The sequence below is a fragment of the Linepithema humile genome, chromosome 4 (assembly GCF_040581485.1).
Source record: "Linepithema humile isolate Giens D197 chromosome 4, Lhum_UNIL_v1.0, whole genome shotgun sequence".
In the NCBI taxonomy this organism is placed as follows: Eukaryota; Metazoa; Arthropoda; class Insecta; order Hymenoptera; family Formicidae; genus Linepithema; species Linepithema humile.
The window spans coordinates 12,554,862-12,576,974 of NC_090131.1; the positions used below are offsets into that span (position 1 = coordinate 12,554,862).

The following is a 22,113-nucleotide window of genomic DNA, read 5'->3' on the forward strand; positions in this document are numbered from 1 at the left end:
TAATATTGTAGTCATATATCACAATTATATTACTGTAATATTAATGAATATTTCTGTAATATTTATGTGATATTAAATATAGCAAGGAATTAAATAATAAAATTATTTTAATACACAATAATACTTTATATATTAAAATATGTTACGTACAATGTTAGTACAAACTGAATGGCATATAATATATATATGGTTACAATAAGTTTTCCGTTTGTAAATTTTTTAATCTTCACTTTCATTTCCTGAAAGTGCAAGAATATCGTCGGTGTCTTTTGATTTTACATTTTCCTTTTCTATATTCTTGCTTTTTTCTTCCTTTATTCTAAAAATTTTATATATATATATTTATGTTTGTGCAATAAAATTTAATTTAATTATTGTAAGTGATATTTTAAAAAACTGTACTTACTTTTCTCGAGCCTGACGAGTAGGTGCATTAGCAAGCCAAAATCCTATTTTTTTAATGATGTAGTCCTCTGTTACATCAAATTTATGACGATAAACGGCACCTGAAATATTAAATTTCTATTATTATTTTCAATTATCTTTAACAATATAAACTTACGCAAACACAAAATAATAGTAACATAACATTATTGTTATAATTTCCCACTCAAAAATGTAACTGCAAGTAACATTGCCTTGTATGTAATAGTTACACTGTTGAGTGTTGAAAAATTATTACACAATAATGTTATGTTACTATTACTTTGTGTTTGCTGGGAATTTATTATAATTTTACAAAATTTACCCAAAACGCATTTACATAAAACTAAATTATAAAACGGTTTCTTTTTCTGTTTTCCAAGATAACTGTAACTACATGCTAGAGAGTTAGTAAAAATTTGCCTCATTATTTTGTTCACAACTTCGTCAACATTTTTTCCTCCTCGATAATATAATTTAGTCACCTGTAATAATTATTACAAATAAATAAATAATATATTATTTTATTTATAATAAGCAATATGTTTATGATAACATATGCAATATATATTTATGATAAAATAGTAAGTCGTTATCATTATTTAGTATGTATTCAATAAGCGTAAATAGAAATCAAATTTACATATTAATCATTTTCATTTTTCATTCATGAAAACATTCATTTTTTAAAAAGAAAGATACTGATTACTCTGCATAGAAAATTTAACACACATGCACAAGCATTATGAACAAATTAATTGCAATATATTTATTACTACAGAAAATATCAATTTATATATATATACCTTGCATTGCAGATGAATTGTCAGGAAAAGAAATTGTCTACTTTAAAAAGTGGATTATTTGTAATATATAATATATATTATTAATATATATATATTATTTGTTAAAGCAAAAGAGTTTATATCTAATTTTTTGTACTGTAGTAATATTTCTACTTATTTTATAAAATTTTTCAACATTTACTATTTCTTGATAGAATTATATATTATAATTATATGTAGTAATAATATTATTGTATAATAATATGTATATGTAATAATAATAATGTTGAATGCATTTTATTTTATTAATGTAATTAAAAAAATGATTTTGAAAGACTTTTAAACTAAACTTTTAAGTTTTAAAAAAATTGTTTAATAAGTTGTAAAATTGCAAAAATATGTGTACCGCTTGATTATAAAATTCCTTATTTTTTAATTTTTCTTCGAAGTTTTTCAGTTGTTCTGCATCTTCAATTGGAAGTAAAGAAGCAATATTATCATCATCTTCACTCTTGTTATTAACTGTAGCATTATCTATATATCCTGATTTATCCAGACTATTGATAGATTTTAGTAGATCATTAATTTTTGTAAGAACAACATTTTCCTTCTTTATAGATAATTTTTGTAATTCTATAAATATTTGCAACATTAAAAACAATTAAATATTAAAAAACAATCTTTTAAACTTCCATTTTATGGCTTACCAATTAAATAATCTATTTTTTCATTAGTTGTTAAAAATGTATGATCTATATTTCTTGAAGTTTCTCTTATGCAACATGTTTTCTGAGAAGTATTCTTCTCTTGTACAATTGAGGTGTCAACATTATATTTTGTCAACATTGCGTTATCTATGAAAATAAAAAAAATTAATTATTGAGTTGGCAAGAAAGTCGTTTTTTCCTTTATTTAAATGAAAGGCGAAAACAAAAACTTATTACGACATGACTTTCTTGCCAACCCAATATTTACATTAATATTTTAACAATTACCCAGATAACAAAATGTCTGCACAATGCTTTCACAGTGCGCGCGTGCGGATTGTTCGCCCTTCGACTAATGGGCTTTAAAAAGCTTTTAAATTTTACGCTATAGAGAACCAAAGATTATTACTTAATATTTTAATAATCTTATTAAGTTTGTTCTTTTTAGCTAAAATGGCTACACTAGTTCAAAGTTTATCTTTTTCTCTCCACATTGGAAATGAAAGGAGAAAGATAAACTCTGAACTGATGCAGCTAGTTTAGCTAAAAAGAACAGACTTATTATTAAGTGTACAAATAAGTTCTTGGTTTTTTTTAGATTATATTTATTAATATAAAAGAAATGGTACACTCAATTTTAATCGAAATAATATCCTTTTGAATTGATTACTTTTTGCCATCTCTCAGGTAAGGTGCCAATCTCTCGACGAAAAAATGCTTCGCCTTTTAAAGTAATCATTGATCCAATTTTTGACTTCTATTTCATTCCAAAAGCGGATATCCAAAAAGTCGTGCTCCATGGATTAAAAGAAGTAAAAATCCGAAGATGCGATGTCCGGAGAACAGATTAAATACAAAATAGATAAAGGAAAAAAAACGCCGAAGTCTTCCCCATGATAATGAGAAGCTGCTGTTAAATAAGCATTTCTTGATGTTGAATGAAAAATCTTATTGCAGCCTATTCTTCGGACATCGCATCATTGGATTTTCACTTCTTCTGGTTTATGCATGATCTTTTAGATACGTGCTTCTGAAATAAAGCAGAAATCAAAAATTGAATCATTTTAAAAGTAATTGATTTGAAATCATTTCGATTAAAATTAGGTATACTATTTCTTTTATATTAATAAATTTATAAAAAAAGCTGCGAGATCTTGTTTATACACGTAATATTCACGCGTGAGAGGAATATAAACTCGCACAAATTATCTGGGCATTTATTTTCGTGAGAATATTTTCCTTCCTCATACATAATTTTTGTAGAAATATTTAAAAATTAAAAATTTTTAATTTCCATTATTTGTAAATCACTTTTATGCATGACTTACCAATTACGTCAACAATTTTTTCATTACTTGTGTGATCTACATCTATATCTGTAGAAGTATCTTTAATGGTGAATGTTTTCATAAAAGTATTTTTCTTTTGTACAATTGATGTATCATCATCATGTACAATTGATGTATCACCATCATGTTTTTCAATTGAATTATCTATAATAGAAACAAGAAAAGAAATTATGTTATATTCAAGCAAATAATATGTATATCACAAATTAATGGAGCGTTTAAGAAGTACATTGACTGAAGTATATTACTTGCTATGCAATTTGTAAATATATATATAATTACCATTTTCCATACTAATAAGTGGTAATTTGGATGTTGAAGGAAATTCTGGATATTGGATGTTGGAATTCATTGTTTTTTTCATACTACTTTTAATTCTGTTTGATCTTTTTCTTGGAGGATATTCTTCATTGTCAGAATCCTCACTTGATAACATACGACGTGCACGACGTTTTCTAGTCTTTTTTGCATTTTCTGAATCACTAATATCAGTCAGCTGTTCTGCTAAGGACACTTTTTTCATAGCATTATCATAATCAGCTGTAATAAAACAAGTATTTTTATCACTTATATAACATATATTATTAATTGAACATATAAAACCTATATTATTATTTTACATGCAGTTCCAAAAATTCTTATGACACTTAAAAATTCCCAATTTTCATCAGGTTCTTCTCTCCTAGAGATAGCTTTCAAAGTTTTTCTTTCATCAAATGGAGGCCATTTAGCTTTTTTCTTGTCTGTGCTTAACCAAATAGTTGGAATAGCAAATATTCCATCATTAAATTCAACGATTGAATACATGTTCTAATTTTATTTTCAACTATTGTGAAAAGAGAATCTGAAAAAAATGACAGAAATAATGAGTTCATTAAAAATATACATATATTACTATATATATTATATATATATATATATATATATATATAGTAATATATGTGTATATATATATATATATATATATATATATATATAATATGGTTTCTTGGGAACTGAAGTACTAGAAAAATGAAAAATTATGCATTATTAAAAAAGATATTTATGCTTATTATAACCCCAATAGCGTGTTATTACAATTTAATCGAGAGTCAGTTAGTAATAATACAAGAAGCAACAAGTTTGGTAAAACACGGCAAAGATAAATATATGACCTAAAATAAACCGATATTTTAGGAAACTGAAATCATGAAATTTCTGAATGTATGTACACATATACATTATATAATTAATATCTGTACCTTTTTGGAACTCAGCACTAGATTAAGTATATAATTTATTAGTATCAAAGTTATTAAATCTTGACACTATCACATGAAAAACAATCTGCGCACGTTACATTATGCACACTATGCATTCCGATCCGATATAAGGTTATCGCACACAAAATAACACAATTGCATATATATAACATAAGACTATCTCGACCAATGAGCATCTAATGTAAAGGCGCTATAAAGACGCACTTACTTAAACATAACGTGCGCGTGTCTTTCACGTAATATCAGTGTCAGGATTTAATAAATAACTTGGCACCAATAAATTATATACTTAATCTAGTGCTGAATTTCAAAAAGGTACGAATATAAATTGTATATATATATATATATATATATATATACACACTAGACATTCATCAACATGTCATCTAGTGAAGAAACAGATGGCGAAATTGTGTGGACAGATTACACAGATAGACACAAACGTCGTTTAGCACATAAAAGAAGTTTAAATGAATTTACAAAAATATATAAAAAGGTTAAACGAAATAGAGTTTATAATATAGCAAATAATAATGACGGTCAAATAGACTTTTCTTATATCAAATATATTGATACATATATATTATATGATATATATAATATATATGTATCAATATATTTGATATTTTAATAACGTCTCAATAACATCGCTCTAATTATATGTATTATTTATTATCTTGCAACAATATATTACAATATTACTGTAATATTTCAATGTTATTTATCAACATGTAATATATCAGTAATATTTCTGTAATATAGTACGATAATGCGTAATATTTCTGGTATATTGCAATATTACTGAAATATTTACGTAATATTTCGTGCTATGTGGGAATGCCATACTCATAGTTATTGATAAAATGTTTCTTGGTGCATCCATTAAGCCTAATCGCCGCCAATGACGCAAAAGTGCCTGTAAGTGAATATTTATGTATTATAATAACTGGTTTATGTAAATAATATAGAATAAACATAAAAAATAAATTATGTAAAATTATAATGCACACTTGATTATAGTGAAACCAACACCCATGTGCTGCTGCTGCTGGAAATTGTTCATTTATCACTTTCATGGCTGCTGTCTCATAGTCGCTCATTATAAATTTTACATTATGTTGAAGCATTGGCACTAACTCTAGAATTTTGTTCCAAATAGCTCTGTACATATTACTAGAACGACTTTCACACAGGATAAAGATCATAGCAATACCCTGCAAAATAAACAAATTACAGTATTCCTATTATAATTAAACAATGAATAAGAGTATGGGATAAAGCATCAATTGATATTGTTCAAATCATGATTTTATTGTTTTTTAAAGAAAAAACATATTTAAAAGGCTCATAGATTTATTATAAAGAATAAGAGGAATCATATACTTTTATATAATTTATAACTTCATGATATACATATAAAATAAATATTAAATTATATTTTTTTAAAACTACTTTTTTTAAACTTGACATTTTCTATGTCTATATTATAAAAGAATAAAATTAGTATTTATTAATAAAATAAATTAACTTATATTACAACTTTTTTATACTATTTTTTTTTATGATTTATTGAGTAATATTATACATATGCAATATTTTAACTAGTGATAATTCATGTTATAATATATTTTTATTACTTACTACATTCATATATCGAGTATGTAGTGTATACATTTGATTCATTAATGGTACACGTGGAACAATCTGCAAAGTTAACATTATTTAAATGTATTACTTTTAACCTCTTAAATAGTAGACTCGTGTGTATTAATAATGATACTCGGTATAAACTGTGAGGATGACGAGTCAGTAGTTGGATATTCTTTTATAATAATTAATTTGTTAAAACTTTATGATCACTCATCCATACATGACTTTTATATACAACTAATTTTATTGCATTGATAATGGTTGCATACTTGACCGAAACATCTACAGTTTTTAACATCAAAAATTTAATAAATGAACATTAAGAGTTTTAACAAATTAATTATTACAAAAGAACATCCAATTCTGGCTCGTTATCCTCACAGTTTACACCGAGTATCGTTATATATTATTTTTATTGTATACATATACATATACATATACATATACATATATAGAAACAATATACTGTGTGTGTATTATAAGATATACAAACTTACATTAAATGTGCCATCGACATAAAGTTCTGTTGATTTTTGTAATTCTTGCAATAGCTCATTACTTGTAAATATTAATGCTTTTTTTCCATCGCTGCAAGTTACATTTCCTTTGTAAAATTTTTCAAGAGGTTGGTAAGTTGATAAATTCGTAGCAAGAGTCTCCATATCTTTTGGTAAAGTTGGGCGAAGTTTGATTCTTTCACGGTACAATGTAGTTTTCAATGTTGCATATGATAATGTTGTGGCTGCTTCAGGATATCTATATTACAAACAAATATCTGTATTACAACAAATATAAGTTACAAGCAACAATAATAAATTCTTATATTAATTACAGAATTAAAATTAATATCTCAAGAAAGAGTGTATGTAATATCTATGATTCATGTTTTAACAAATCTATGATTCATATTTAAAGTCAAATGAAAGCGTACAAAATTCAGAAATAAATTGAACAAGTAGGTAGTATAGACATTATATGGTATGTACAATATTTCTTCAAATGTTCTCTAATTTGTTCTCATTAACTAGTATTTGTGAGAAATGATCTTATTTAGAGCAAAATTATTTGTAAACAAATTATTCGTTTTTCTGCAAAAAATTCGTATATTTGATCCTTAATTTTATTTAATTTTGTTTAACTTCTTTGTAGAATATACACATATATTTATATAAGACATAAAATGTCATTATTTAATCGTACTAAATTTACCAAAAAAAAGAAACAATAGCAGAAAACATTGCACAAATAACAATCAATAAAATCATTATATTAATTAATTCTTAAAAACTTCTGTTTTCTACTTTAATATGTAAATAAAAATTGTCAATCTTCATGACTATTCAAATAAAATAATAAAAAATGAATATTATAATCATCTTTGTAGTATTTATAATATTAATGTTAATAAAATTTAAAAACTTACATTACAAATCAACAAATAAATTATTTATACTATATATTTTATAAAAATATTTTAAATTGTAAGAAGCCAATATAAAATAGATATACTGTATTTAAAACTTTAAGCTTATAAAAATATGTTGAGCATTTGAAAAAAAAAACTTAGGTTTGTTAAAACATGAATTGAATGAAAGTAACCATACATAGGGTGTTCGTCTAATTATTCGGACAAATATCTCATAACTGATTGAAGTAACGAAAATAAAGGAAATATGGTTTTTAGTCCCCAATAAAATGTACATAAAATTTTTTTTAACTTGTGACCTTTTTGAGTTTTAAAGGTCACCATTGTTTTTTTAAGTTGAATCATCATAATTTTCTTATATAAATCGATTTCTTATCACATTCTGTATAAAAAGTTATAAGGGTATAATAGAAAAAAAAAATAGTTTACAAGATATTTTATATCTTAGTTTGATCTATTTTGTCATAAAATACAAAATACCTAAAAAAAACATTTAATTTTTGAGAAGCTTAATACTTTTATGCACTAAATAATGAGACAAATCAATTGGTGCAAAAAATACAGTTGCTTTAAAAAAAATATGTAATTTGCAACATGCAGTTGCATACTTTTTTTAAAAACAACTGTTTTTTTTTACACAATTAATTGATTCCTCATTATTCTGTGCATTAAGGTATTAAGATAAGATTACCGAAAATTAAATATTTTTCGAGATATTTTATATTTTATAAAAAATATGTCAAACTAAGATATAAAATATCTCGTAAATTATTCATTTTTTGTTCATTACATCCGCATCCTTATAATTTTTTACACAGAATGTGATGAATGGATTTATATAAAAAAAATTAATTTATAAAAAAAATTGGTGGTTTAATTTAAAAAAACAATAAGACCTTTACACACACACACACACACACACACACACACACACACACACACACACACACACACACACACACACACACACACACACACACACACACACACACACAATATAATAAGAGAAGTAAGAGTTATTTCTTTATAGGATATTAATAGGGCATACATTGTGGAACAAAGAAAAGCATTAAATAATAGCAGAAATGTAAAATTTAGATACATTTAAAAAAGCTTAAAAACTTGTTAAAAAAAAGTACAATAAATAAATCTCTTTTAAGAAGTTCAAGATGAAGGTAATGAATAGGAAGATGCAGAAAAAACAACAGAAATTAAAAAAGAAAAACCAGTCAAAGAAAATTGGGAAACAAATTTAAAAAGATCTAAAAGAATATGTAATACACCAGATTGACATATAGATTGTATACTTATACAATATTACTATAATCTTTAATTTAGAAAAAGAAAAATGTAATCAAACAAGAAAAAATCTCCAAAAAAAAATATTTAGAGTACATATAAAATTGAAGATATTAATGAATTAAAAGAAAAAAATATCATTACACAAGTGGATTTTCAGGATTAAAAATGAATGATAGGAAATGCAAGGGAGATACTTGTAGTAAAAAGTTAAACAACATAAATAGATCAATAAAAAATTTTTAGTCCTGTGATTGAAACGAGGAGTCAACCACTGTAGCAATCATTGTACATTTTTTAAATGTACAGTAATATATATATATAAACATATAGACAATCACAATGCAATAGCATTAAAAATAGAGTGCTAGTCAAACATCTAAAATAGATGTTAAATTCAGATTCATATATAAATTTATTAAAAATAAAGTAATAAAACTAAAATATTGTTCAAGAAATGTTAGCAGATATTTTAATTAATCAATAAATTTGATAGGAGCGTAAAGAGCCAACAGCCAGATATTCGTGCGAAGGTTATCGTGTATTAATTTATAACCATTGAACAATACATTAAAAAACAAACGTTTCAGCCTGTCATCAGGCCTTTATCAATGTTATTACAAAATTTAATAAATACGCAACGCAAAAATTAAATACAAAAAACGAAATAAAATTGACATAATAAACTGAAGAGTAGTTAAAACCACGTTAAACTGTAATAAAAAAGAGCCAAATGAGAAAATTCCCGTTACAAATTGAGCGCAAACCGAAAAAACAGAAAAAAGAAACAAATTTTAACATACTTGTGTTAAACATAGTAGAAAGCTCGTCCACACAAGATGGAACGAGGTAGGAGAAAAAACTTAGAACCATATAATGTGATGATTGAAACCTCAATGTACGTGATAGAATAACGATAAATTCAAGCGATGAAAGATTAGTGAGAGGGCGGTGGAGAAGGGGGGGGGGGGACGGAAAGAACAAGGAGTATGGAGGGGAGGGTATAAGTACCTAGGAGGGGAAGACAGGAATTAATATATGAAAAGAAAAACGATACAATTATAAAGGGGGAAACAAATTAATAATGGGGAGATAAGAGTCAGGTAACCGTTCTGTGTCATTTTGATTGTTCAAGCCTGCACGTTGTCTTTTTATGAACACCATTTCGGATATCAATCTCTTTCCATAAGAAGGTTCTCCGTCCAGAATTCTCACATTGTCCCAGTCAAAATCGTGAGAAAAATCCAATTTATGTTTGGATATAACAGAGGGGGAACAGCTCTTTTTTATGTCATTCTTGTGTTCTTTGATTCTAGTATTAAGCTGTCTTTTTGTCTGACCCACGTAAGTTTTCTCACAATCTCGACATGATATCATGTAAACAACCTGACAATGTGAAAATTTATTTAAACTGTCTTTCCCCGTCCGTATGAATTGTGTTAGATTGTTAGGAATTGAACATGATAATTTTAAATTGAAGCTTCTGGCTATGGAGTTAAAATCTTTATAAACCGAAGGAATGTAAGGAATGGTAAAAAAAGTCTTAAAGTCATTATTGTCATAAATATTGTTTGAACAATTACTAATTAAATTAAAGTCACTAGATTTTTTATGAATTAAAAACTTAAGCCTATTATGTATAGTCGAAAAAATAAAATTGATAGGAAAACAGTTATTAAGTAGGATATTGATTGCAATTGTAAAATTCTTGTTATGAAATTCAGGATGAGAAAGTAAAAAAATTCTGTCCGTTAAACTTATAATGGTCTCTTTTTTGTGCGATATTGGATGGTGGGAATGATAATTTAATAATCTACCTGAAGAAGAAGGTTTCCGGAACCAGTTAAATGTGATAGTGTTATTTTTCACAATCAGAGTTAAATCGAGGAAATTAATCCGATTGTCCACACCAACTTCCACAGTAAACAGGGAATTATTAATGAGGTGGAAGAGAAACAATTTTATTGAGGACAATATTTATAGACTCTTAATGACAAGTGACGGCGTCCTTCCTAGAGCCTATGGATTACCAAAAATCCACAAACCTGGTTTCCCACTTAGAATTATAGTTTCCTCCATCAATAACCCTTTATACGCTCTTTCGGTTTATTTTCATAAAATTATTCAAAAAAGTTTACGTAAATTATTGTACCAGATTTCCTCCCATTTATTTCCTCCATCTAAAAAATAATTAAAAAACGTTAAAATTAATAATATAATTTAAAAAAGTAGAATTAGAAATTGCTGGATAATAATGTTATATTGAAATTACTAACAGTTTTGCTATACATAAGCATTTCTCACAAATTCTTAGAATGTCACAGAATTCATTTATGGCATACATATCTGTACTACTATTAATAAGCATCTCCTTAAATGCACTTATAGATATAAACAATACTTCACTCACACTATATACAGATGCTCTGTACTCAATTAATATGTATTTTTTAAATGCAAAAACTATTAAGTGTTACTATTTATTTTCAAAATTAACACATAGTTTTTTCATTAAAATTACAAAATAAGCTATTTTCTTTTAAAAGTATAGTACAATACATAAAATATAATAAAATTTGGAATAGCATAACTTCTTTCCACATAAGCTGAATTTACATTACAGTATATAGAATAATATTTGACTATTATCGAATATTATCTATAATATTTTGCAATTTATTCAGAATCTGTTTTATGCTTAGCAAGCTATATTAAACTGAAATTAGCCATATGCTGATTAAATATTTCATATAAATAAATATATATAACGGCAAAACTAATTTCTTAAGAAAAAGTTATTGTTTATGAATATGTACGTGATACTTCAAACTAGAATTGAATACATTAATACATAGCAAGTAAAAAATTTTTCCTTTAAGTACTATTTTACTTACATTGGTAACGGAATGTTGACAACAGGCAAAAATACAGGCAAAATACAGGCAAAATAAGAACAATGTAAAAAAAAATTTCGGTATATTTGATATTCTTCTGTAACTTAGAGTTACAACACGAGCACGGTAATTATAACAAAAGCGGTATTACGACAAGAGCATCTCAAGCACATATAACGACATACGCGAGCATAATATATATATAATATATAATATAGATTTAAGGTTATGTACCGCGGAAAAACATCGCAAGAAACATGCACGCATACGCTGCATTTATCAGATACAACGTTGGCACGTTATAACAAAAGCGATTTTACGACAAAAGCACATCAGACATGTAACAACACGAGCTCGTGGAAGATTGGCCGCGTTCAGCAGAACAACTGCTGAATTGTCGTCTAGTCATCACTTAACGTTGATTTGTTGGTTCTAAAAGTAAGAGCCAATCACGTTCGATTGCTACCAAGCGATTTGGGTTGCGTTCCGTTTTGCGCATAGCACGCATCGTTTGCATCGCTAATGCTTAGCGCATTGGCTGCGTTTCGTTTCATTATGCGCATGATACATGCTTTGAAACGGAACGATATTGAACGCATTAGAAGCGGAAAATCAAAATAGATTCCACAATAAATGTAATGATACTCTACGTTTCTTCAATGAAGACTGGGAATTCGATCAATGACTCTTCCATTATGACTCTTCCTATTTTGACACTTTTTATAATATCGCTATCAATCGCCATATGCAATTACGCAATCGCATGGAACGCATAAGCTGCTGCAACTCAAACTTGAGGTAGCTGATGCGTGTATTATGCGCTGCAGGTGGTGGGAATCTAGGGAATTCTAAGCGCTATTCATGCGCGCATTGAGTGAAACGGAACGTTTTCTATGTAATTCGTGCGCATAATGTGCGAAACGGAACGCAACCATGTTCTGCTGAACGCGCCCATTGTACATGGCATGGCAAAAAGCGCACAAATATGGCGTGGCTCCGAAGGTTCTCCCCTCTTGCGGCTTGCGCACAAAGAAAAGTGGGAACATGCTCATATACGCATTTATTACATGCAGTGATGCCAATTCGAGCTCGCTGGTACCATTGGTACCGTAGTGGAGGGGATACCCATGGTACCAGCGAGCTCGAATTGGCATCACTGATTACATGCTTAGACCGATATTCATTTTTCAATATTACTAGTCACATTTAGCAGATATAACAGTTGTATATCAAATAGTATATTGCAATCACAAATAATATTTACTGATTACTGTGTTTCAACTGTTGACTCTGCTAAATGCGACCAATGTACTGCAAAGCTAGTCCTACATTGGTTGTTAAATTATTGTAACATCGAGATGCCGGCTCATTTTTTTTGTTATATATACGCCCAAAAGAATTTCGAAAAAGCTATGCAGATAATGCGTTTTTAAGTCAGTCTTATAGATACGGTATGTTTTTACTAACTTTTTCCCTTAATAAGAAATAATTTTTAATATTTGATTAAATGCGTTATATACCAAATATAAAAGTAAATATAAATATTTCCATCTTTTCTTCTATGTTTAAATTGTTCCTTCTGTTCCATCTGTAAACATATTTTATCTTTATTAGAATATATAAATTTATACTTTTTAAAATAGATTTTCTTAAATAAAATAATAAAAATAAAATTAAATGTGTTGCTTTTAACATAATCTATTTAAAAAATGTTAAAAATGAATATTTTTTTTAAAATTGAAATACTCTTTGGCAATGTACAGAACATAAGTACAAGTTTAACATTTTTTTAACATATGATGAATATATATAGCAAAAAAAATTTTTTCAAGATATACAAAAAGCATAAGCTTCCAATTCCATTTTTCATATATCGCTCATTTGCTGCAACAATGACATAATTCAAAATTTGCTAACTTTGAGTCACTCATATAGAAAAGAACAAATTTTGCTTGTTACTAGTAGAACAAAAGTGAAATATTAAATATCTCTATGAGAAAGTTGCTTCACTGTAATATAAAAATTATAATAAATTGTAACATTGAAACTTATTTTCTGGAAAATCATTACTTCTTAATTATATCACTGTTGTGACAAATTGTTGAGTCACTGTTGTTGCAAATTAGCGATACGTTGTTAAAAATAGAGATAAAGAGAAATTTATTTTCTTCATACTTACATAACGTGATAAACATTTCCCACATATGACATTTTACGCAATTATATGCTGGCAAGGCACCATCTATGCGAAATTGCAGTCGTTCCATGCAATACTTGCAATATACATGGCCACAATTCAATGCTTCTATATCCCCATTTAATATTATGTAACATTTGCTACATACTGGGGGAGTATTTACTGAAATTAAAAATACGTTTAATTTATCATAATAATTTAAATTAATAATTAAAATTTTTAAACAGTTAAAGAAGACTTACTGTTGTTGGAAATTGTTCCGCATGATAAGCACGGCCACACACACTCTCCCAGCATATATAATGAGCAGGTGTGTACTCTTAATTCTGTAGGATAAGATTCTCTTAAAATGAAAGCTAAACGTTTCATTTCATTGTACACCGTTTCACGAAACGATCGTATATTATTATTAATTTCAATTATTTCATCTTCCATTAGATGTACAAATTTGCACACTCTATTGCCGTTGCATGATTCGTTATTACAGGCTATGATTTTATGATACATTTTACAAGGCTTTCTATAACACACGCGTATCATATAATCACGACAAATCATTTTTGCAATTAAAACTTATATTTTTGGAATAAAAGAACGACAATAGCAAAAATAATAATAGACAGAAAATAACGACAATAGCGAAATGTACGACACAAGCAAATATAACCTATACCAAAGTTGCATGCCGATAGTACTATGAACATTATAATATATAGACCACGCGTTGCATGGTCGATTTCATAAAGCCCGTATCAGACTAAAGATTAGAAGATTGAAATTGCGAATTAGAAATTGTAATTTAGCCAATTAGTATAAAGAAATAATAAGAGCTGAGTGAAGTAAATAAAACGTATTGAATAAAGTGTTGTGCAAGGGTTCTTTTGAGATGCGATGTCCCTGAGCGCGCGAAATTCTGACAAGCTGATTGGTAAACTTTAAGCCTTTCCCATTCAAATACTATAGTAGCCTCGACATTTTGGTATTAAGATTTTCGTCTCCAAATGACCTCAGGAATCTGCCATTAACGGGTGATACGGTAAGTCTGGGACACCCTGTATAACAGTATTAGGTTGCTTTATACTAATTAATCAAATTACAATCTCCAATTCATAATCACAATTTTTTAATCTTTAGTCTGACATGCACTTAAAGTCTGTTCCTTTGGCAGAACTGGTTGTATTAATACACAGTTTATACTTTTTTTCTCCCTTTGCTAAGAAATCATTATATTTGAGTTATGTCAATGTTATAGGAAACTGCTAAGTTTCACTATAGTAGCAAATAAATGATATTTTATTGAAAGCAGAAATATAGCTTCTGCACACAGGACGCAGTAAAGGCCTATCCAGACAAACTTGCATAGTCGCATAAACATATGCATAAGGAAATTGATTGGTCCATAAGCAAATGCATAAGGAAATGGACCAATCAATTTTCTTATGCATATGTTTATGCGACAATGTAAGTTTGTCTGGATAAGCTCTAACGCTTGCTGTGCAGCAAGAAGCGACGTGATAACCGAACCGTGATAATCGCTCTTATGGAAATATTGTAAATTGATTAGCTATCGCTTTGTCTTTTGTCGCGCGGCAAGCGTTGCCGTTTTGTGTGCAAAAGTCAATAAATATCGTTTGTTCGTATCGCGTGCCCCAACATGTTTTTACTCGCTCAAATGCGCTTTAATTTGTTTGTTCAATCAATTGGAACGCGTTAACCAATTGGAAGCGGGTAAGAGCGTGTTAGAGCATGTAAAAACATTGCGATGCGAACAAACCTAAAAGATGGCTCTTTGTAGTTTGCTGCAACAATAATATAACGCAAAAATGATGATTTCTCAAAGGTTATTGCACACAAAAAAGGTTTTAGTATTAATCGTAAAAAATAAGCAAATCAACCAATCACACTGAGCAATTAAGATTGCGCTCGCGTTATTGCTCACTATGATTGGTCGATTCGTTTATTTCTTACGGATAATGCTAAAATTTTTTTACGTGCAATGGCCTTTAGCAAGAAGAGAAAAAAATTATTAACTGTGTACTAATGCAGCCAATTCAGCCAAAAAGAACAAACTTATAAAATTGGCCATGCAACGCGTGGTCTATATTACGTCTATGGTGCTACCGGAATATAACATATTGTAGCGTATGTTGCATATTGTTGATATAACATTTTCGCTCTTGTCGTTTTCGCTTTTGTTGTTTTCGCTCTTATTGTTTTCGTTATTAATTATTGTCGTTTTTTTGCTTTTGTGCAAATATTGTAAGAATATTTCGGAAATATATTTTATTTTTATTTTGTTTTATATATTAGGTGTTAGATATGTCATTTTATGGCTTAAAACAAGGTAATTATAGCTTTTATATTATTCATAAAATTTTATATTTTATAACACATTATATAGTGATTTATGTTACTTCATAAAATAATACACCAAAAATTTTTCAGAAAATGTCTTGCAGAAAGCTTTCTGTCCAAAACCGAATTGCGCTGATTTGAATTGTGGCTTTGTTCACTCATATAAATACTGTTATGAATACCAAAATACAAAGTGTCCCAGACAGAATTGCCCGTACCTACATTGCACTAGCATTGAGCAATTTCGATACACAGTGACGGGTAAAGCGACAGACAATCTAAAAAGAGAAGTTGGCCGAACGTTACAAAGTGTGAACATATGCGGCGATTTCAAAAAAAATTTATGTAAACGAGCGATTTGTAATCGTCGACATATTCGTCATGATACACAGCCGCTTGAGTGTCCGATATGTCAAGAAACAATTGTAACAAAAACTTTTGGTGCGGCGACTTGCGGACATATATTTTGTTATAACTGTGCCTTACAATTTATAAGTCCTGATGAGGAAGGAATTAGCATAAAATGTCGAATATGTGAGTTACACGTAAAGTACAAAAAATTTATATGAACTTCAAGTATAATCTTTTATCAATACTATTTTTGTCCTTTTTTTGCGTTTATGTACTTTGTATATACTGTTTATGTAAGAAACAGTTATTTGCACAAATTAAATATTCAAAAGAAATATATAATATTGAGAATATATGTTCTACATATCATATCTAAACTATTTTTTTCTTATTGTATTATTTTCTTTGTATTATTTAATATAAAAATTAAGAATACAATACAGTAATATATATTATATCTATTCAAAAGATGTTTTGTATATTCAAAGCATAAGTTTTTTGATACTGCACAAATCTTATAAAAACTTTACGTCTAAATCTTTGTATTCAAATTTAATATTTACGAAACAAGATATTTGAAATATGCAAAAAGCATCTTATTGTTATGGTTCTAGATAAAGAAATACAGAATTAGATAACAATAAAGAATAATTTCTTCAATGTTTAGTTAAATGCATAACATAAGAGTTAAAGTTACATTATGTGAGTATGAAAAAAATAATAAAATTTCATCGTATAAAGAAATAAAAAACTTCCAGAGTTATCGCAAGGTTACTTTTGCTTTTTGTTCACTTCCTAATCTGTGTATCAATATAATCTGTTTCAGATTAATTTTTATTCTTCTTCAGTGTACATAGAACACATTCTTATGTCTTACCTTTGATTTTCGCCTAAATTTCATAGTCAGTCTCTTACTTGGTTTGGAGTGATGAGTTAGATAAGGTAAAGGGAAAGATTCTAAATAGGCTAAAATGGAAAGAAAAAGAAAAAAAGGAAAAATTAAAGACAAAACAATAGAATTAGGATAAGAAGAGGATAAGAAGAGGAATTTTAAGAAAGAGAAAGAGTAAGGGTAACATACAGAATAGAAGTAGAAGGAAATAGGAGTGCAATAAGAAACAAAGAGCCAATTTAAGTATTTAGATAGTGAAAAATTTAATATGAAATAAATATTATATAAGAACTAGTCGATTAAATGCAATAGATGAATACATGTAAATAATAGGTATAATTGGTAAAATAAGATAAAGATTGTAAAGTAAAAGAAAGAAAATGTAATAAAAATACAAACAAGTAAAGTAAGTAAATAGTAGAAGTAAACAAAAATGTTAATAGTAAATAGTAAGAAAATAATAGCAATAAAAGAATGTATTTAAAGTTTATATAAATTCTCTGTACGTTACATGTAACCTACACATTGGACATTGTATAATTATTTTTTCGTCATTACTTATAAATTGTAAAACACAGTTGTAACAAAATATATGTCCGCACGTCGCAGCACCAAAAGTTTTCATTGTAATTGTTTCTCGACATATCGGACACTCAAGCGGCTGTGTATCAGGACGAATATGTCGACGATTACAAATCGCTCGTTTACATACATTTTTTTTAAAATTGCCGCATATGTTCACGCTTTGTAACGTTCGGCCAACTTCTCTTTTTAAATTGTCTGTTGCTTTACCCGTCACTGTGTATCGAAATTGCTCGACGCTGGTGCAATGTAGGTACGGGCAATTCTGTCTAGAACACTTTGTATTTTGGTATTCATAACAATATTTATATGAGTGAACAAAGCCACAATCCAAATCATCGCAATTGGGTTTTCGACAAGCTTTCTGCACATTTTCTGAAACATTTTTGGTGTATTATTTTATGAAATAATATTAATCAATATACTATATAATGTGTTATAAAATATAAAATTTTATGAATAATATAAAGTACCTACGTTGTTTTAAGCCATAAAATGACATATCTGACAACCAATATATAAAACAAAATGAAAATTAAACAACAAAAGCGAAAACGACGAGCGAAAATACTACAGAAGCGAAAATACTACAGAAGCGAAAATACTACAGAAGCAATATACAACACATGCTACAACAATGTCATATTCTGGATTCTGGACTCGGGAATACGTAACCCATAGACGTAATAATATATAGACCATGCGTTGCATGGCCAATTTCATAAGGTCTGTTCTTTTTGGCTGAATTGGCTGCATTAGTAAATAGTTTATACTTTATTCTCCCCTTGCTAAGAAATCATCATTTTTGCGTTATATTATTGTTGTAGCAAACCACAAAGCCACATCTTTTAGGTTTGTTTGCGTCGGAATGTTCTTACATGCTTTAACACGCTCTTACCCGCTTCTAATTGATTAACGCGTTTCAATTGATTGAACAAATAAATTGAAGCGCATTTAAGCAAGTAGGAACATGTTGGGGCACGCGATACGAACAAACCATATTTATTGACTCTTGCACACAAAACGACAACGCTTGCCGCGCGGCAAAAGACAACGCGGTAGCTAATCAATTTACAATACTTCCATAAAGCCCGTATCAGACGACGCATTGAAGATTGAGATTGAAGATTGAAGATTGGGAATTGACCAATTAGGAAGAAGCAATATTTGTTTGCGATATATGTGCCTGAAATGTTCTAGTCGTAATACCGCTTTTCTTATAACTACCGTGCTCGCCTTGTATGTGATAAATGCAGTACATACAATGTGCTCGATTTTCGCGATTTTTCCGCGGTACGTAACTTCTAATCTTGTCACAACTAAAACAAAACCGTATTGTTTTATCTTTCAAAAAATTGTTGTATATATTAAACCTTTCAAAAAAACCTGTCATATATATTATCAAGAGATATATTAAAACCTTTAAAAAAAAACTTGTATATATTAAAATTTTCAAAAAAGCTATTATATATACTTTCTACAAAAAAATATGATATCAGGAAATGGCACCAAGTGGGACTAAAATATTTAAAAAATAAAAATATTTAATTAAAAAATAAAAAAATATAAAAAATTTAATCAAAATAAAAAGATATTTATTAAAAAACGCAAAAAAACTTGGCGCTGCTACAGTAAACTACATGTTAATTTCATTGTTTTATAATACTTTGTGGTCACGCTTGAAACGTCATAGATGACGTCATTGCGACCGCGTCGAGCTCACGACGTCCGTGGTTCAAACGTGGGTCGTCGTAATCTTAGCTATTTTCGCGCGTGTTTTTAAACTAGAATGTTCGTGGTGTTTGACAGTGTTTGACAATGTCGTCGCAAATAATTCTTTTTTACAATACTGAAAGCGACACAGTTATAGAAATAAATTTATCAGAAGATGCCGTGGTCGTCTAATGCGTTCCACTAAAATTTTTGCTTGCGACATTTGCGAGCTATTGGCTTAGTTTACACCGATTATTTAGTACGCGGACCAAGCACTAAATCAGCTTCTTTGATTGATGTAAATTTTACACTAAACGATTTATACCTATCGGAGAAGCAGATTTAGTATTTGATACGCGTACTAAACAATCGGTGTAAACTAGGCCAGTGGAACGCGCAATTTTGCAGTCGTGGTCGCGGTCGTTGCGTTAAGTGGAACGCACCCGTAATAAACCGTGCATGCGCATACACGTTCCCGCGCTTCTTCTCACCCTGTCTACAGTTTTCTACCTGTGCGCGTGTCGTTAAGTGTTTGATGTGCTTTTGTCGTAAAATCGCTTTTGTTAAAACATGCTAATATTGTATCCGATAAATACGGCGTACGCGTGCAGAAACATTCTCGCGATGTTTTTCCGGTTCGATTTCGGTACATAACTTTATATCATGCTCGTGTGGTTATGTGTCTGAAACGCTCTTGTTGTAATACCGCTTTTGTTATAACAATTGTGCTGGTATAGTATTTGATAAAAGCAGTACATGTGTACTGTTTTTATTGCTCGATTCTCGCGATTTTTTCGCGGTATGTAACTTTTAATCTATCCTACGCTCGTGTCGTTATATGCCTGAAATACTGTCGTCGTAATACCGCTTTTGTCGTAACTATCGTGCTCGTGTTGTATCTCCAAGTAGCAATTAAAATATAAAATATACTAAAATATTTTTTGCAAGGAGAGTATCGTTTTTATCTAACATATTTTGCCTGTTTGCCTGTTTGCCTGTTTGATTATCATAGTAAGTAATAGAGTATCCGTAGCATGAAGAACTTTATATTTGATGCATATCAATATGTTTAAAGTAGACATGTACATATTCACAGACACAGTATGTTTCTTTTATGCAATTTTCTCTTGTTGATTAAATTCATCAACTATTCATCAACATGAAATATTTTATTAACCTGTTACTTATTGCTTTTGTTAACATGGTTAATTAAATATAAAAAAATTAAAAATAATGTGATTCTGTAATTACTCAATAGTACAATACAATATAAATTTCACTTATAAAGAATTTGTATGTGCAAAAATTATAATTAATATTTTGCTGCATCTTTAAAGAAATATTGTTTATTTTTTATTTTCATTATTCATTTTTAATGGAAGGTTTATATATTTAAAACTTTAATAAGTTACTTTATAATAATTTAATTTAACAGTACATATTAATTGAGAACTGAGAATATTGACATTATTTCTGCAATATGAAAGATTTAACTGATATATTTTTTTCACTGTAGATGCAAACTGTTCCTGGAAAAAAGAAGGGGACACTTCTTTACGTATATGATGATTATTTGTACTATATAGACAGTCGCTACAACAATGTCTTTCGATGCAATACACGGAGGACAACCAAATGTCCTGGCTCAGTTGCTTTTCAAGATAATATTGTAACTGTTTTAAAAAAACATAATCATCCTAAGAAACCATTTATCAAAGCACAAATTGAAATGAAAGAAAAAATGTTAAAGCGCTCTCGTGAGACTCGTACTGCACTAAAAGAAATCTTTGATTCAATATGCAGAAGGTTTAATTATTTTCTTTTTTTCAATATATTTCATCGAAATTTTTATGATTTATAACATAATAAAATTGAAACTTTGTAATTTCATTATTTTTAGATATCTTTTACATCAAAATGTTGTAATTTATAGGAATATCTCTGATATTTCTGATATTTTGAAATTTTTTTGATATTTTTATTTTGAAACTTGACATCTTTAGCATCTTGAGTTTTAATTTTTGATGTGCTTAGATTTTTTGATTTTATGTATTTTGTACAAAAGAATAATTACTGTATTGGAATTATTTGTATTAGATGAATCGAATAACATAGGCGTTCAGATAGAAATGATTGAGTCCAAATTAATTGTTTTAAATGGTAAATGATAATAATTAACATTTAAAGTTTAAATAATTTACTACAATTTTTTTACATAATACATTTAA

The 22,113-nt window shown here is 28.4% G+C and overlaps 2 protein-coding genes and 2 long non-coding RNA genes across 15 annotated transcripts in view; 3 read left to right on the plus strand and 1 right to left on the minus strand.

The window, feature by feature from the left end:
• LOC105668601 (uncharacterized) overlaps nt 1-22,113 on the plus strand; it is a 51,492-nt gene that overhangs the window by 18,700 nt on the left and 10,679 nt on the right. The window lies entirely within an intron of this gene.
• LOC136999654 (uncharacterized) lies at nt 19-19,750 on the minus strand. 12 transcript variants are annotated; one of them, XR_010889961.1, is made up of 16 exons: nt 18,650-19,750; nt 14,235-18,547; nt 13,975-14,154; nt 11,796-13,383; nt 10,947-11,081; nt 6,674-6,932; nt 6,168-6,230; nt 5,537-5,740; nt 5,341-5,442; nt 3,885-4,108; nt 3,547-3,804; nt 3,244-3,408; nt 1,916-2,945; nt 1,615-1,841; nt 1,230-1,266; nt 407-908 (listed from the first exon to the last, which is right to left on the minus strand). XR_010889961.1 is itself a non-coding variant. In XM_067354112.1 (14 exons), the coding sequence occupies exons 10-14, from the start codon at nt 2,052-2,054 to the stop codon at nt 220-222; spliced, it is 726 nt and encodes a 241-aa protein (XP_067210213.1). In that variant the 5' UTR covers nt 2,055-2,945; nt 3,244-3,408; nt 3,547-3,804; nt 3,885-4,108; nt 5,341-5,442; nt 5,537-5,740; nt 6,168-6,230; nt 6,674-6,932; nt 10,947-11,081; nt 11,796-12,812; the 3' UTR covers nt 19-219. The 12 variants fall into 12 exon arrangements, 11 of the variants coding, with proteins under 11 accessions (XP_067210213.1, XP_067210224.1, XP_067210217.1 ...); XM_067354112.1 differs by lacking the exons at nt 1,230-1,266; nt 13,975-14,154; nt 14,235-18,547; nt 18,650-19,750 and adding an exon at nt 19-319 and having other exon boundaries at nt 407-506; nt 749-908; nt 11,796-12,812; XM_067354123.1 differs by lacking the exons at nt 13,975-14,154; nt 14,235-18,547; nt 18,650-19,750 and adding an exon at nt 19-319 and having other exon boundaries at nt 407-506; nt 11,796-12,812.
• LOC136999658 (uncharacterized) lies at nt 4,256-6,527 on the plus strand. The gene is made up of 2 exons (XR_010889965.1): nt 4,256-4,467; nt 4,894-6,527. It is a non-coding gene; the product is annotated as an uncharacterized lncRNA (long non-coding RNA).
• LOC136999660 (uncharacterized) lies at nt 19,725-21,856 on the plus strand. The gene is made up of 2 exons (XR_010889967.1): nt 19,725-20,896; nt 21,402-21,856. It is a non-coding gene; the product is annotated as an uncharacterized lncRNA (long non-coding RNA).